Source organism: Lathamus discolor, chromosome 2 (assembly GCF_037157495.1).
Source record: "Lathamus discolor isolate bLatDis1 chromosome 2, bLatDis1.hap1, whole genome shotgun sequence".
Classification (NCBI taxonomy): domain Eukaryota; kingdom Metazoa; phylum Chordata; class Aves; order Psittaciformes; family Psittacidae; genus Lathamus; species Lathamus discolor.
Genome location: NC_088885.1, coordinates 49,423,505 through 49,441,201, shown reverse-complemented (window position 1 = coordinate 49,441,201; position 17,697 = coordinate 49,423,505). Strand labels below are relative to the sequence as shown.

The window sequence follows — 17,697 nt, the reverse complement described above, 5'->3', positions numbered from 1 at the left end:
CAGCACCTGCTCCTGCAATCCAGGCTTGGGCAGCAGTGAAGCACTGCACCTTCCATCATCTCAAACTCTTTATTTCCCTTTCCACTCTGCCAACCCTTCCTCCCATCTTGAGCGGTCTGTTCTCACACCATGCCACTTTGCCAGCCTGGAAGTCCAGCTTTGGTTTGGGTTTTTTTAATACTAGCTATTTGTACACTGATTTCAGTATCTGTTTTGGGATGCTGCCACTCTTGCAAAACTAGAGTAAATCAGATAGGATGTGATGCACATACAACCTAGTATGTATCAAAAATTCATTGTATGTAAGTCCCTTCCTTGTCTATAGCTTTTCTGTGTCAGAAAGAAACAGCCTATGGTCTTTTTGGTTTCTTAAGTTTTCCTGCTGATTGCCATCTTACATTAGAAGCTGAGCTTTGGGGGAAAAGTGGGTATTTTCTTATCCCACAAAAAAAACTGATGTTCTGAAAATTTTTTTATATTAAATTGGAACTGAAACATGAAAAAGGAAGAGAAATATGGAAAGAAGCTGTAAATGGAATCTGAAAATAATGCTGTAGGTCAGAAAGAGAGGCTATTGATGTCTAGCATTTCAGGTTTGTTTGTTTGTTTTGAAATCTCAGATACATAACTCTCCAAAATGAAAATGCTTTAACCACCATCACAACCAAAAATTCAGAAGTTAAAGTAGGGTATTTCGACCACTTTGAGTCTTCCACCTTAATTTTCCTTAAGCTGAAAAAGATCTGTCAAAACTGACTCTTTTGATTTCAAGAGAGCAGTCTTTTTCTGGCGAAAAAAGATAACCACCTAAACCATTAGAAATTTTAACCAAAACCTAATTGTAAAGCATATAATGACAGAGATCACATATGCTTTTGTGTAGCTATATCCACAGCACGGTGATTTCACAGTTGTGACTCAAATGGCATTGCCACCATCAACACCTTTCATATAGGTATCGCTGTCTAATGTTAAGAAGGTGCCTGGTGGTGGGAAAGAGCTAATGCAGCCTTGTTCGGATTTTCTACAGGTAAAGGAAAGATGGGCACGGCAGGTAATGGTGGGATCCTGCACTCTGACACTTAAGACTTCCAGTGCATCTTCTCTTTATTCAAATAATAAAATATTTCTACATGAACTATTCCAGAACTTACAAGTTAAGGAGCTCATTCTAACCAAAATGGAAATATGGATCAAAGAACAAAATCATATACCCAGTTCAAATAACCAGATCAGAAAAGCAGGAAAATTGCATAGCTGAACACATAGGCTGAAGGGAAAATCTAGATAATGAAGAAGTTTTCCCGGCATCACTCTGGTGTCCTCAGAGCAGTTTTTCTCCCATCACATGACAAATTCAGATAATGGATAAATGCAACTGAGAACGAAAAAGGGACTTCTGGACTGAGGCAAACTTTAGCCAACAAAATGAGCAACCATTAAATCTTCTGTATGTCTAGGACATATTTTAATCCTGTTAATTCAATAATCAACAAGTTCAGTCGAAGAATTAGCACTAAACCACTTCCTTTAATATAATGACTTTAACTATAAACCTAAATTACACTTCATGTCCCAAATTCCCTGAAGTCAAAAGCAAAGAACTTGCAGTCCTTCAGATGGCTGAACAAAGAAGCAGAAAAGGTTACAAAAGGATTTAAGACAGCAGCAAAGGGATCAAAATGAGAGAGGAACTCTTGTTCAGGAAGGGAATATTCAAAGTTCCAGAGATTAAAAAAGTAACATCAATTTTATCACATAAGACTCTGGTAATATGCAAAAGGCCTAAGCCATGTTTATGTCTGTTTTCAACCTTGGAGTACTTTAAAATGTTCTACTTTCACTATGCATGAACTACATTAAATTTGTTTAAATTAACTTTGCAGACTTCTAAAGCACAGTACACAGCTATTTCAAGTGAAAACAGTGGACTGGGACTCTGGAGAATCTGGTCTCCCTCCTGTCCCTACCTCCCACCTACTGTGCCCCATCAGGCCGAGCATCACTTTTCTGTGTGCCTGGTTTTTTTTTGCATATTTGCAAAACCAGGCATAATGCTGTGCTCAGATGTTATCTTTTGATATCGATTGCAAACCTCTCAGGACACGATGCTTATCACTAACTTTTTATAGCACTTTTCATAATCGCAATCATGATCTGATGATTCTGTTTAATACAATATGCTTTTCCCTTTCTCTTCCCAGTTCTAATTGAGAAAAAGCCTCCACACATGATGAAAACTTTCATTACAACAAACTTGGGATCTGAAAACATCCTCATCTAATTGTATTAGCTTATTTGTTGTTAACAAATGATGGAAATAATTTTAGCTTCCCTGATGCAATATTCATAGTCTATATTCACACAGTGTAATTGAAGGTGGAATTTCTGAAATCAATTCTCTTTCACCTGCCCCCTTATCTTGCTACAACCTTCCAAATTCACACCACCAGCTGACTCACCCTGCATTTTTTGGGAAGAACTTGAAGAAAATTCCCTCTCCTTAACAACCACCAAGGACGTTTCCTGTGCATGGAAAACTTCAATATGCAGAGCTATTTTTTCAGCTGAATTAGAAATGCAGATTACCACTCTGAAGAAAAGGTCAGCAGTGCCACAAGCAGCACCTTGTACACCTGAAGGCACTGAAAAGGGACTGTCCTCAGCACAGGAGACTTATTGCAAAGCCTGGCTGAGCTTCACAAGTCTCTTCACATAACTTCATCTTCTGCAAACAGGCACATTCAGTATATGCAGTATTAAGAAGGATACGTGAGGCTTGAAGCAATGTATTAAGAATTGTTGGAGAGAGCCATTCAAGAAGATATTACATCTCTAACCAAGTTAGTGATGGATCCTTATATAAATATGGGATGCGTTTACTGCTTTTCACAGCTATCCTTCCCAATCCTAACCATTCAGTATTCCTACAGCCAGAGACTCCACTAAGAGCCAAATGAGAGCCTGAGGCTAGCAAAGCTGAGCGGGCCCCAGAGGTGGCAGCCCATTTTGCAGGAGCAACCACCAGTACAGCACCTTCCACCGAATTATTTCTCACAAAGAACTGTCAGCATGTGGGACAAGAAAGGCCATGTCCTCCAGTAAAGGTTGGCAAGAGAATAGGGGAAAGAAAAGAGGGATGGAAAACACTTAGGAAGTCCCATCTCTTCTAGCATACCTCAAGTCTGTGGCTGGGTCTGCAGAAGCTACAAAGACTCACTCCAAAATTCCTATGAACATCCAATTTTTAGATTGGGTATTAGGAAGAATTCCTTCACCGAGAGGATAGTCAGGCATTGGAACAGGCTTCTCAGGGAAGTGGTGGAATCACCATCCCAGGAAGTGTTAAAAAACCGTGTAGATGAGGCCCTCAGTGATACGGTTTAGTGGTGGTCTTGGCTGTCCTGGGGTAATGGTTGGACTTGATGATCTTAGAGGTCTTTTCCAACCTAGTTGATTCTATGATTCTGTGTACTCAGTATTTTCCTTTCCAGAGGATATCTGTTGTGAAATGCACTCTATGATAGCACTAAGGGAAAGCAGCACTTTTCCCTCCACTACTGATTCAGTAAATGTACTCTATGCTGATCACTGTTGGCATTTTTAAAGAATCTCTGTTCAGTGCTCCCTTAGTAATATATACGAAAATGAAGGAAGCAAAGCAAATTATGCCTCAGAATACAGCATGTGCAAAAATCAAATATATCATGCATTTTATCTGTGAAGACCACAGAAGAATGAAAGTTGTGTTCTTTTCAGATATTTGTGTAACTGAATGATTAAAGTCATGGTAAACTCTGGGAGAGAGAAAGTAAAAAGTATGGCTTGTAGGAAAAAAAAAAAAGAAACATTTTTATTAAATCTTCCTCTGAAATGTGACTGGACAGCTTGTTTTATCAATTCCCGTCTCCCGTAAGGAGCATGACTGAAAAAGAAGGACCTGTAACAGCAAAGAAGCTCAGTATAACCTGAAATGGGGAATCCCTTTATTTTTAACAGCATAAGACATCCTTCAGGAATAAAAATGGTGGTGTAAAACCCGGAATATTATTGTGAAATTCAAAACTGGTTTGTTAAAACAAACAAAAGTGGAACCATTTTCCATCTAGTTCCTTTACTCATGTTTGAAAAATCTCATGCAAATGGCACTTGCAAACATTGACTGCACTTGTACACAAACCTACAACTGCAGTACACCTACTTTCCTGGAAAGCTACGGCTTTTTGTTTGTCTTTGTCTTACTTGGTACACAAGAGTTTTCTCTTTGCTCTCAGCCCTCCAGGGAAATATAACTGGAATTTCTTGATTTGTAGCTAAAGTACGCTAAACCACCACATCCTCTTTCAAAACCACATTTAAAGCCAACTCTTATTGTCCTGTTCTACTAAAATCATAATATCCTGATCCCCTGAAGATTACTTTATCAAAGAAGAAATAGACTTGTTTCAAGGGAGGAAATACTTCAGGAGCTAGCAATCTTGCCTTAGAAAGCACAGAAATTGTTTTGTAGGGCTCCCATCCCCCTAGTTTAGTCTTACAGCTCAGACTTATTGGGACAAGAAGGGGTGACTTTCCATCAAAAGTTACTGGATGTTTGTCCCTTTCTCCTGCCCTTGCTTTATGACTGGAAACATGAAGCATCTTGCAAAGCTCTTACAATAAGTACATTTACAAATTTTGTTATAACTCTGGATCCTCATACTTAAGCAGTATGTCTGCTCCCCTTCAGTTTCCTAGGTCAACAGCTTTATTTCTAATCCAACGCACAGAGGTTGAGTAAGTCTCTTGGTTTGTCCCCTGACACAAGCAGGAATAGTGAGAAAGAACCTTTCCTCCATTCTAGCCACACTGGGACTTCTCCTCTAAGTCAGAATTGGAAGTATTGATATGATGCTCATCAGCCCAAATTAACTCCTCTCTCTGGGAGATTTGTTTCCCATAGATCAGAAACAGTACCAAGGGGATTTTTAAGACAGCAGTGTTTGCATGGCACAAACAAGACGTGATGCCACTAAAAGGCTAAGGCTGTATCTTCTTCTGAGAGAAAAAAGAAAACAAAAAACAAGGAGGGTTCTGCCAGTGCCAAGACAGTCAGCTTAAACTCTGTCAGTTTAAGAGAGTCTGTCAACTAATAGGCAAATGCCTAAAAGCCAAATGTCTCTAAAAAGACTCCTCAAAATCAAACTGCATCTTTACTCAACTTACTTAAAACTTTGAAGGACCTAAGTTTTCTTTTACAGACCTCAACCCCTCCTCCTCTCAACTGAGTTACCTTTTCTACTGGCTTCACAGGGGTGAAATTTTTCCATGAAAAGATCCCCTTCTGTGACATCAGAAAAAAGCCCGAAGAGCTAAAACAACAATCTTAAGATAAAAGCATGGGTGATCATAGATGTGATGTGTGAAACTTGGACTTGGAGCTACCCATATGAGATCCTCAAAGCTCAGGATGACTGGAGTGGCACTGCTGGAGGTATTACTTGACCATTCAATCTGCAAATGAGCCTACTGCATATAAAGCACTGGTGGCTTTCTCAGGCCAATGACTTGTGAGGTCTATGTTTTGAACAGTTTACCAGGTATAGCACTTTAAACCTCAAAATACTCTGCACACATTACCTACTGAATCTAATTGCAAGGCAAGAGGTGGCTGGGTGTCAAATGGGGCAATAATAGATTTTAATTACCCCTTTGGACCCCACACAGAGGGAGTAATTGAAAACTGGGGTCTTCTTTAACCTGCAACTGGGCTCTGTATGCTGTAACCTATTACAAGAGCTGGAAAAAGCATTGCTCCCCAGCGCGTCAGGGAGCCCTCTTCAAAGCTTCTCTTTTGCAACCATTGGAAAATGGCTTTCAAGTATGATTAATCAATTAAAGCTTCACAAAAGGTAACTATTTTACTGTCACTTGCCATTAGTGTGTCTCCTTCTGACATATGTCTTGCACCCCCTCCCCCAGTCTCTTTTCTCTACTATGTGACTACAAAATGGTTATCTTCCATGCTGTGATTGTGCTATGGAGCACTGCTGTGGCTATAGCTTAGGTAATAATTTAGCTAAATAGTTCTTTTGGCTGGTAACCCTATAATAAGAGTATTTTTCAAGCTAGATGGAGTAGAAGTATTTGAGAATTAGGAAAAAAGCTCCTGTGGCTTTGTGGCTTGGTATTACCCAAAACAATGTCTACACAACATGAACGTTTCAGTAAAATATGGAGGAGAATGATAAACAATTGACAGCCAGAATAAAAGGCTACTTTTTTTTCCTGCATGATGTCTGAAATGCTGGAATATATTAAAATGAAGCCAAAGCCTTAACTGATTCCTTTTGACTGGGCTCAGCATATAAGAAATCCATAAAAATAAATCCTAAGTAACTGTTTTCACATCTTTGAAATGCTACAAGTGTTCCCTTGCTTTCTTGGGGAATGAGACTCAGAATTTCCAGCCTCTGAAATCACCTCTGTCAAGGAGACAATGTCTGAGCGAGTCTAATGGAAGTTCAGAGATCTCTGAATACCCCCAAACTCACCCCAAAAATTAGATTTAGCACAACATACAAATGACTTCCTAAGAAATCAAGTCTGCTGATGACATAAGTATGTTCAAAGGTCACCATTTTTTAAGAGATGATACACTAATTTGCTGCACTCCAAGAAGATGTCAGTGACCACATATAAAGGGAAGACACCTATCTGTACCCCACGGAGGGTAACCAGATTAAAATAATTGTTCTAATGATGGAGTGAGCATATTTCAATGAGGTACTATGGGTACAAGCCACACATTGAATGATAACCGGACTATCCAATCGGTCACTTGAACCCACATAGGTTCTAACGATGCTTCTAATCTATTTGGTCATATCCCACATCTGGATTTGGCTCCCTTTTTGCTGCCAGCTGCCTCACCATGTCTGTGACTAAGAAACCACCCAAGCAGCTCATCATTACATGTAACTCAAAAGGAAATTTAGTAAGCTGCAAAAGGGTTTAATAAACTAAATTCTCCATTTTTCTATCCCTACTGAAAAAAAAAACCCAACAAACCAGACTTAACTAGATGAAATTGAATAATTTAAATGATCGTTTAATGCACCTATTATTTCACCAAAGGGAATACTGGAATTTATAAAGACAGAATCAGAAGGATATGATGGGTAAGGATACCTGCATATATGAAACTAGAGATGCTATCAAGTAAAACTGAGAACAGTGTTTACTAGCAGAGGCTCAAAGTCTTCATTCTTTCCCAGTTTTGTACAAAATATGCATGTAGCTCAATAATCAGATTAAATAAAATTTGTAGTCAAAATAAGAGGAAACTGTCTGTTGCAAATGCTTGCAAAATGCTATAAAAAGCTTCATCAATACATATGTGACTTGATTAGTGTCTCTCTCCCCTAGAAGTCGAAGACTCTATCCCATCATAGCTTGCAAGTTGTCACTATCTGCTACTGAACAAGAAGACTGTTGACATTTTACTGGCTTTTGAGGGTAGACACAGACTGCAATGGATTAGTTTCCTTTTGTCTTTTTAAAATAAACTCTGGATAAGGTTCTGATATAGAACACAACATTAGGATACAAGGGATGAGGTTTTGCTACAGAAAAGACTATTGGGACACAAGGGAAGTTTTATCTACAGGATTTGCAGGAAGTTTCAACTTTAAGAGAAGATCAATGATCTCTCTCAACCATCACCAGACGGATCAATCCCTCAGGTGGTCCCTATCAACAAACATAGTACAAATCCAAAGCAGTCAGAATATTTCAACATTTTTCATGGTATTTTATTTCTTATTCATACCAGCATAGTTACAAGGTAATTCCAAGGTTTAGCAGGTTAAACCAGCAACATTTTGAAAACAGTTTTGAATGATTCTAAGAAAAAAGCATGTTTTAGAATACTCACAAATATATTGAAACGTGTGAAAATCCAGCCTGACCTGTTCTTCAAACACTCAAAAAATATTTTTGCCCTATGTGAACGGCAGATTTAATTTGAATACACGAGGTCTATTCTCAGTTTGATGAGGCAGCTTGCTTTGCCAATAAATTATTTTTGCATCAAGAAATAATGCTCTTAAGGATGAGGAGGCTGTGAAATTTTTATGTTAATATCACTGATGTAATTTTTGTTGGATATTTTTAATATTATAAATACATGTCTATATTGTTTTAGAACACCCAGGCTAAAAGGGATGCTTGGGCTTTAAATATACATCTCTACTGCTACAAAAGCATGCAAGTGTTATAAAAGTCAACATCTTTTATGTATATGGTGTTTCGGCATGATGAGAAAAGTGTCTCTCTCTTTTTTAATCTTCCAAGCACCTCTCAGGTTTTAGCGTATTTAGGCATCTTGTGCTTAACCACCTGAAAAGCTTTCTGAGGAGAACATGACTGGTCTAAAATGATGATGGAGTGATCTGAAAACCAGCAGTTGAGACAGCGGGACAAGAATATGAATGATAACCTATTTCTCCTACTCATTTTTCTTTTTATTTTGTGTGTGTGTGTCAAGTTGTTTTTCCCAGAGGCAGCAGCAGAGAGATGCAGCCAACAACCCAACAGGGAGTTTTGTTGCATCTGCCCTCCCTGCAGATGTGTGCGGGCACATTTATGTGACCTGAGCTGTACAGTGAGTCAGCAGCTGTGCTGTGCCATTGCAGCCTGCTGCGAGGCCAGCTCATGCGTGGTGAAGCATTAATCCATGTATTTTTCCCTTTGGATCTGAGTTAACCTCTCTAAACTACATCACACTGCAGCGCAGGGGTGTATCAGCCACTTGGAGCTAACTCAGGAGTCTTCTCCTCGTTTTTCATTAAACAGCTCATGTGGGACTTGCCTGTCTTTGCTCACTCTTTCTTGGCCATCCTGAGGACACTGATTCTTAGAAAATCAGTGAGATGCTGAGTACAACAATACTGATGTATTGCCACCAACAGCAAGCCAAAGCAGTCTTGCTATTAGGATGTGTTCAGCTTCCAAAAAGAGGCTCTAATGCCATTTGGGACAGCACGGGGTGCCTGGGACATCTCATTACTGCTAGTAAATACAATATGAGCTCTATGGGAGACCCTGCTGGAGTAGCTCCCATACTCCAGTAGATGCTCACAGCTAGGCAATCAAGCCTTTTTCCACTAACATAACTGGTGCCAGCCGCTGCCTGAGTGGTTGTACCCCTTGGTACAAGCTTCCTGCCCTCCAGATGAGCCTAGTCCCAGCCATTTCCCTTGGCTGGCAACTATGGCCAGAGCTGCATAGTCCCAGCAGCTATACCAACGGACTGGTGGTCAAAACCACATAGAGGCACAAATAAAGTGTTTGAGAACTTCCAACCTGACCTAAGGAGCAAAACACCCAAATTCAGCGAGTGTTGGGAGAAAATACCTAGTTTGGTTGATGGACCACTCCCAGATCTCTACCCAAATCACACATATTTTGATCTAAACCCCCATCAAATGACATTTTCCTAGGCTTTGAAGTATGCAAACACATAATTACCAGATGAGCTGAAATAATATATTAAACCTGATAATTAATTTCTATAGATGTGAATAGGACTTGAATAGCCTCAAAGAGATGAACAGCTGCTTTTTGCAGGAACTAGAAAGCGTTATCATGCCAAGGAAAAGAAAAGAAGTTCAGTCTTTTTCAAATTCTGGAAAATAACCTCTGAATGAGAAAATGTGAAAAAACTTCTCACATTAAATATACAGAGTAAACTTTTCAGATTGCTGGGGGACTGGCTGACCTGCAAAGACTTGGTGGGTTGTTACTACACAGTCTGACATCTATGCACAGCAATCTTTCAGTTACTGTTAAGCAATAGTGACATTCAGTTCCACTAAAATGGTTAGAAACAGCAAGTGTGAAGAGACTATTTCAAATAAAGTTGTTTTCTCTCCTAATTTATGACCCATGAATCTAATTCTGAATTCCACAGGACTGAGTAAATGAGGCACAGCTTTAATCCATCAAATTAAAATCTACATTACTACAATCTGAGAAGCCAACTCTAAAGACCATATTTCATGTTCTGTATAACTAGTCACTAAATATAAATTAATATACTGCAAAGTCTGATCTCAAGAATGATGCCTACTTCTCAATGACATGCTAAAGGCAGGGAAATTGTATACCCATGGTTTATGCAGCTTTTACGAACAGTAGATCTTATTTCCTCTATATAAATACATACAAATTTATTTCTATTGTTTATAATTTTTATTAACTAACTGTAAATTCTATGTTCTCTTTCTATGTATGTTTCTATGTACTTCATTTCCAATGGATGTTCTATAAATTTCCTTCTCCTCTCAGCAAAAATAATTCCAAATAAGGAATTAATCTACACTTGCTTTTTTCTTTCCCCTCTATAGCTACAACTGTAGTTTTAATGATTCATCAGCTCTTTCTTCTGCACTTGAATGATGCTTACATGGATCTACCTACATAGTGTTCAACATAACTGCAACCATTTCAGAGCTCTGAGATTAAAGCAAACACTATGGGTAAATAAATTTCAGTTTACTGCGTCTATTAAAAAGTAAGCATTTGATTTCCAAAGGTTCCTTCCTTATCAAGACAGAAAGAAAAGTATCTTAAAGTTCAATTCATCCCACGCTGGTGCATGTCTGCAGTAACTACAATACAATGGTGGTGTGTGTGCCTTTCCAGAGAGTGCAGAAGAATCCACAGGATGGACGAGACCTACCCTGATCACAGTGTTTGCTCTGCTATTAGGTAAAGAAATGCCTCACTTCTAATTTCCTTTTTACAACACAAATAATTCAGAATTTTTGATTTCTCAAGGAATCTCCTTTCAAAAGTGCAATGCAGAGGTGTCAGGCTCACATAACAATTACACCTTTTTACAAAAACACATTTTTGTCACTGGGTTGAGTATGAGCATGGACTGTGTCTACACAGTACTGCAGTTGCTGGGTCAGCAAGACCAAATTTCCTACGTTTGGGTTACGCAGACAGTAGTATCCCAAAGGATGGATCAAATATAAGCCTTACTGTTGATAACTATGTGCAAAAGGAATAAAGAAATGTTGAGAGACTCAAGTGTCTTGCAGTTCCTTTCATCCATCTGCCAAACTCCATGTACTACAAGAACATATCTGTATGTGTATCTGACTTAACTATCCAGAGGATAATTTGGGCCTGCAATGCCCTGAGGTCTGCATCCTGCAAGCTGAGCTGGTCACTTTGATATAGCCAAAATTCATATTCACCTAAGGGCAACAAATTCTTTGCTAAGCTTTTAAGAAGCATGAAAGAGAAAGAACAACCTCCCTCCTCCTCCTTTTCTTCCAGAGTTAACGAAACTATTGTTTTGTTAGAATTTTGTAAAGAGGCTACCTGTTAGCCTTTTAACCAAAGTATTGAAAAACTGAAATACATGTGCATGGGAATTTTCTAAAATTACATCTAAAATCACAAGTTTCATTCCAACCATAAGATTTCAGACATCTCCTTAATAACACAAGTAACAAATTTTAGTTCTTGCTTCTTGTATATATCCAACATGAAAAACAGAACTAGAAGGTACCCACAACTACAGAATGTGGTTGCTCACAATGGCTGAAGCCAATGATCCATTCCCTCATAGTCTTGCAGCATTAAGAATTGCAGCAAATTCCCCCCACGGTCTCCCTGCTGTTTGCCAACCGAGCAGAAACAGCTCTGTGAAGCTAAGAGGCCCAACAGGTCTCCATTTCTTAGGGACTGTCTAGGCCTGCAACCACCTGAATACAAGTGTCATGAAATCCTGAAGGCAATAAAAGCAGGGAAATCTTGTTAGTCATCACAGTGGTGATGTCAGATGCTTCAGTTTTATCAGTGGTAGAATTAATTAACCAACCAATAAAAACGTCTGCCTGCTCACTGGTAGGAGTCAGCACAAATTATTTAGTAGGACGACACAGGTTTTCATGACTATGAAGTGTGCTGAAGTAGCTTTCTTGCTAGAAACTGTTAATTGTGTGTATTAGAGAAAAAGAAAAAAGGTGATTCTGACCTGTCATGCCTCAGTGCCCTCATATCAACATACACAGTGGTGGGATCTGGTCCAGATGTTCCCTGTAAACAACAACATCAGCTAATCAGAACCTGAAGGCTAGGAGGATAAAAGAGTTTTACCCCCAAAATAACTGAACATTAATTTCACATCTCATTATGCTAATCAAATGATAAGTTATATTTAAGCTATTCATCAAACAAAGCTCAGCTTTACAGAATCAGAGAGAGCACTGGAAAACATACCTACCGTCAGGTACCTTTACCTTGGGGTTCATAAAAACATCAAGCAGCCATACTACTTAACCAAACACATGTCAACGTAGGTTTTATTTGCTATAAAAGGCCGAGTAATCAGCACGTGTGTACACACCAAAAATGTTAAACAGGTTTTGCCATATAAAGGAAGGCAGAAATTGCTGAGAAGACACAGTTTAATGGCAGAAGCACATGGTCAGGAATGTGAAGCATGGTTTACTGAGTCTTCCATACATGCAACAGAGAATATACTTGAAGCTAAAGATAGTAAAGGTAGCACGCATGACATGAACCAATGCGGACCGAAGGTCTGTAAGCAATTCTGTTTCTTTTCAGTCTTCCACTGCATAATTTAAACCCTTGCTTTATGTCACAATATTTAGTTACTTGAAAAGCAGTAGGCTAATTTTAGTTTCCCTTCATGCGGAGATGATACAGTCTTTCAGGCCTTTCCACCCACAGCTTTGCTGCAGTTTTGTAACCTGCAGTGATCTTCTTTAGCTGAAACTTCAAACTCATCATCACTGACATCCTGTGAATTCTCAATGCTCTAGTCTAGGGCTCTTCTCTGCTGCACACCTCATGTCACTGCTAAGCAGAAAGCTAGAAGAAAAGCACAACTTAATTTTGGAACACTGGAATGTTTGTTTTCAGCAGATAAATTCACCTAACCCTGGTAATCTAGAGGTGCAGGAACTCCTTTATTAGTTACTTAGATATTTACTATTCAAAACAGCAGGCAACATCAACTCCTAGTGATTTCTGTCCTGTCTGGGGTATATTACAGAGTATAACTCTTCGCATTAGGAATGGCTAGAGATAAATATTACATTTCTGCAATAGTGGGTGGTAGTTCCACAATTTGTGATGGAGTTCCTGTATCTAAAGGGGGAAAGAGTTACCACTTCCAGCTGGTACTTACAGTACAGTTACTGATAGTGACTCACCACCAGAACAGAAAAAGAGTAATAGAGCTGCACATGCATGTTAGCCTCTTTAGCTTGTTATACACAATACAAGATACAATAACCTCTCTAGCTATTAATGACACAATTTTCAGTCTACTAGTTAACTCAGCAGTGTAACAGACTAGTGCTGAGTGGAGAACTTATTTGAAATATATGCAATGTTAACAAAAAAAAAAAAAAAGACCCAAACAAACCAAAATCAAGGAAAATTGGTTATCTTTAAAAATAAAACCAAACCTGAATTGATGGAAACAGTCAAGTTTGAAAATCAAAGACAATCACTATGGTATTTGTTATTTTCAGTGTGAATGAAATAGTTACAACAGACAGCTTTGATGAAATCTGCATCCAGGTAAAGCTATACTGGACTTGCTTATAATTTCATAGAAGGATCTGAAAATCCCCAAATCTCCAGACTCAATTTCTAGTCTGTCCCACTGTTGGAAGCTGATAGGTGGGTATTGAGGGAACATGAAAATCCCCTACCTGCTCGGCCAGCTTCCCCAGCCTGTGAGGCTATAGCAGCAGGAATAGCAGGGATGAGGGAGAGAAGGAAAGAAGGTAACACAAGACAAAAATAATAATAAAGAAATGGGAATGAAGGGTGGGAGGAAAAAAAAAAAGAGGAAAATGCAAAAAGCAGGGAGTAAAATAAAAAGAAAAACAATGTCAAATACAGGAATCTTACAAATTAACCATTATACCATTAAAGGTTAAAAAAAGTAAAAAATGAGGTGTCAACATTTTAGTAGAGCAACAGAAGAGACAGCTGTAGACTGCTAACCTTAGACAAACAGACTTCAATGGTTTTAGGACACTACAGACAACATTGTTAGTGGAAAACATGCCTAGCAGACTGATTCTTTTCTTCGGTTTTGGTGAAGAAGTCAATAAACATTAAGGCCCTGATACTTTAATGCACATCCATTGAGACAGGGGTTCCAGGTCTGCTATTTCACTACAGTAAGAAGTTTGTGAGTGATGTCCTCTGGAAATGAAAACTAAGCTCTATTTTTGGGGAAAACAATATTTAGTATACAACAGAGAGAGATACTTACACCTTGTTTTATATAGATAAACCTGCTCCTAAAGTGAAATAAAATCAAGACTTCGTCCACAACCTAATCCCTAGAAGACCATAACTAAACTGCACAGCTCAGTAATTCTTCATTCTTAGTCTATTTGCTATGGTAAACAGAGTAACACATACAAAGAACAGTAAAATTAAAAGCTGATAAAAAACCATCAGTTCACCACCACAATCAATAACACAGCAAAGATAAAACACAGTGGTGACTAGTCCTAAGCTGCTATTGTCACATGGAGCATCAAACACGAGCAGGCTGAAGTGGGACTTGCCTCGCATCTTGTCAAAATAAACAGCTGAGAGCACTGTGTCCCACATCCCTCTCATCAACCTTCTGAATTCCAGCAAAGGTAAAGATTACATGAAGCTGCCACAGAGCATCTTAAACCAGGTTTATTTTGGATGCACGGGGAAATGAAGCATTTTAAAAATTAGGATGAATCTGCTTATTACATTGCTGCCCCCAAATAGAAATATTACTAATAATCCAGGTTTAACACTGCAGTGTAACTGCAAGAAAGCAGGAGAATTGCTGAAATCCACCAGTTACATAATTCATTGCTTGTGACTATACTGCAGGTCCACAGAAGACTTTGAAAATACCAGAGCCTCATATGGCTTTTAACTAAAGAAGGGCTTGAGAAACAGCAGCTGAAGTCTCAGCAGCGTCCGTCTGCAGCCAGCTGCAAATGAAATACTCTGAAAGCGTTTCAAGAGTCTTAGCCAAGACCAGAGTGACTGACCCAATTTGTCTGTGCACATTTGTTTTGTGAGACAGAGACAGAGAGCATCTGTAATGCTGGCAATAGGAAAAAAACAACATGACTTCTGTTATATCTGATACTTAAGGAGATGCGAGGTAGTGTTTAAGGAAATAAAATGGGCCAAACGTAATTTTCTGTCTGAAACTGGGTACATCATAAGTCACATCCCTTGGACTAAATAAATCTCTTGCCCACACATAGGCTGACACCAATGAACCATCCCTCATCTGTGCAAACCTCTGCAACACGCCAGGCTTTTATTCTCTGGGAAAATGTCACAGGTCAAAACTGGACAGAGAACTGCCCCAAGTCAGCAGTAGGGATGACCATGTGCCAGCACTCAGCCTGTACCTGATTTCCACTGAAGTCAAAGGCCAAGCTGTATGCGCTCCCCTGCTTCCCTCCCCAGAATTAAAAGCCAGGAACTAGGCAATGAGAAGTCCTAAGAATTAAAAAATATCTATTGTTTTGGGTTTTGTGTTGCTTTGCTATCTAAGGATGTGGCCTCAATGTTTACTGTGAGTCTACTTTCAGTGATGTTCAGAAATGGAATTTTTGATGTACACTTAGCAATCTCACGTAAGTAAGGACAGCAGCTGGAGCTGTGAAAAGAACCTTGTGGCATGACTCATAGTAAAGGTGGGAAAACAGAATCTGAGGGAGCTCATCCAGAGCTGTTCTACATTGCTAAGCGTGAATCATACCTCTGGCAAAGTGCATGGTCTCCGATCACACTCTTTACAGAGCTATCCCTTATTACTTTTGACATGGAAGATCCTCAGAACATTTTACCTACCACTAAGTAAAAAGAAACATTAACTTTGAGCCCTAAATTCACTATAGAAGTTTCCTTTGCTAGTGAAGGAAGGATCCATATAATATAACTTCTAACATCAAAGAAGAAAGGTGCAGTATAAGGTAGGAAGGATTTCTTTATAGTGATGAATCCTATCACAAGATGGGCTCCCTAGATAGGCTGAATGAAGCTCAAGCTCACCCTTGAAGTCTTTATTTGATTCTACTGACTATAGAGGGATATTGGATAACTCAACCTTGCTGTCTCACTTAAGAGGTGGCATAAAAGCAGCAAGATGAATCCTGCTCTTCTGCCCTAGCTTGGACAGATTTGTTAGTACATTTTCAGGGTTAACTAAGGAAAACTAACAACTTCTAGAAGTTTTTCCTCAACTGAAACTGAGTAACATGTTGAATAAAATGAAAAAACTTATTTCGAGTGTTTAAATGGAAATCAGCTAAAATCCTAGAGAGCCATCTGTGCTGTTGTAAAAAACAGGCTACTTTTCGGATCTATTTTTCTCTCTCTTTTGAGAATGCTAAGATGCTAGTTAATGAGAATTAAAATATGATGGATGCAATCTTTTAATCTCAGAAATCCCACAACCCCTACCTGTGACTATACAGCCATAAAAGGTCAGAAATTAGTGGCATTAGTGGCATCTCTAAAAATGGAGAAAATTATGTATTTTCTAAAATATTTATTTTCTAAAACTATGTATTTTCTAAAAAACTAGTCTAAAATGTCTACATCAAAAGAAACAGCATATTTGCTCTAAATTTGAGAGGAAACGACTACAAACTGCAATGCATTAGTCTGTCAGTGATCTTAATCCTGAAATTAGGATCATTTGGTAGACTAAGGCTCTTTTGTATGAAAGGGATTATGACAATGATTTCCTTTTCAAAGTAATCTTTAATAAAAGATCATATTCTGCTATGAAGCTTTTATACACAAACACACACACACACACACTCACATGTATACACCCCACACTCCCCCCCCTTCTTTTCAGAGGGGGAGAACAATAGTACAAGCTTTTTGGAAAAATCGTGATACCTTCCCTTTGAAACATTCAAGTCTTAAATTTGTCCAAAAAACAGGAAATGAAGAGAAGAAGGTATCAAAGAGCACATCCAAGTTGCATTAGAGGCAGTCCATAGAGAAGAAAGCCAGGATAAGCTTTTTGCTGGTAATGGTCAGTACCTAAATACTGAGATATGTTTAGAAAGGTGATTAGCAGATACTTATTTTTGAACGACCATAGAATAGCCTGGATCCCAGTTATTTCTGTGAAAGATGGTGTTCCAGGAACCACATGCCAATCTTCTGGATGACACAGTTTGGAAGATGCTATCGACTCAAACATCTTTAGAAGTATTTTTATGCAGTGTGAAGAATTCAGAAATCATTACGCATTTCTGGAACATACTGGAGACAATGCTAATTTCAGGAACATTGTTGATCAAGGATTAAAATTCATTCTGTTCCTCAGCCCAAAAAACCAGAATAGCCCACAGGCTATCCTGGAATATCACTAGCCATAAACTTCCAGACAGTTTGGAAAGAGCATTCAGTCTAATTCAGTATCCAGTCTTTGGCAGTGTCTACTACCAGATGCTTCAAAGGACACAATCCTGTATCTTTATCTTATTCTCAATCAAAATGACACGTTTTACAGTGATCGTTGTAACATCTTTAGCAATTTTTCAAACCTCTTTAAAACTTGCCAAACTACCCTCAGCTTAAATGCTTCAAAAAACATTCCACTTGGAAGGGTAACATTACTAA

At 38.7% G+C, this 17,697-nt stretch overlaps 1 protein-coding gene across 5 annotated transcripts in view; it reads right to left on the bottom strand.

The window, feature by feature from the left end:
- The window catches only part of DIP2C (disco interacting protein 2 homolog C), a 320,749-nt gene that overhangs the window by 16,582 nt on the left and 286,470 nt on the right, over window positions 1–17,697 (bottom strand). For 4 of the 5 annotated variants that reach the window (XM_065666772.1, XM_065666771.1, XM_065666775.1 and 1 more), the window contains one exon: window positions 12,035–12,096. In XM_065666772.1, coding sequence (XP_065522844.1) covers window positions 12,035–12,096 — 62 coding nt within the window. Of the gene's footprint in view, window positions 1–12,034; window positions 12,097–13,745; window positions 13,776–17,697 lie in introns of all 5 variants that reach the window. The other variant, XM_065666777.1, reaches the window with a different exon arrangement.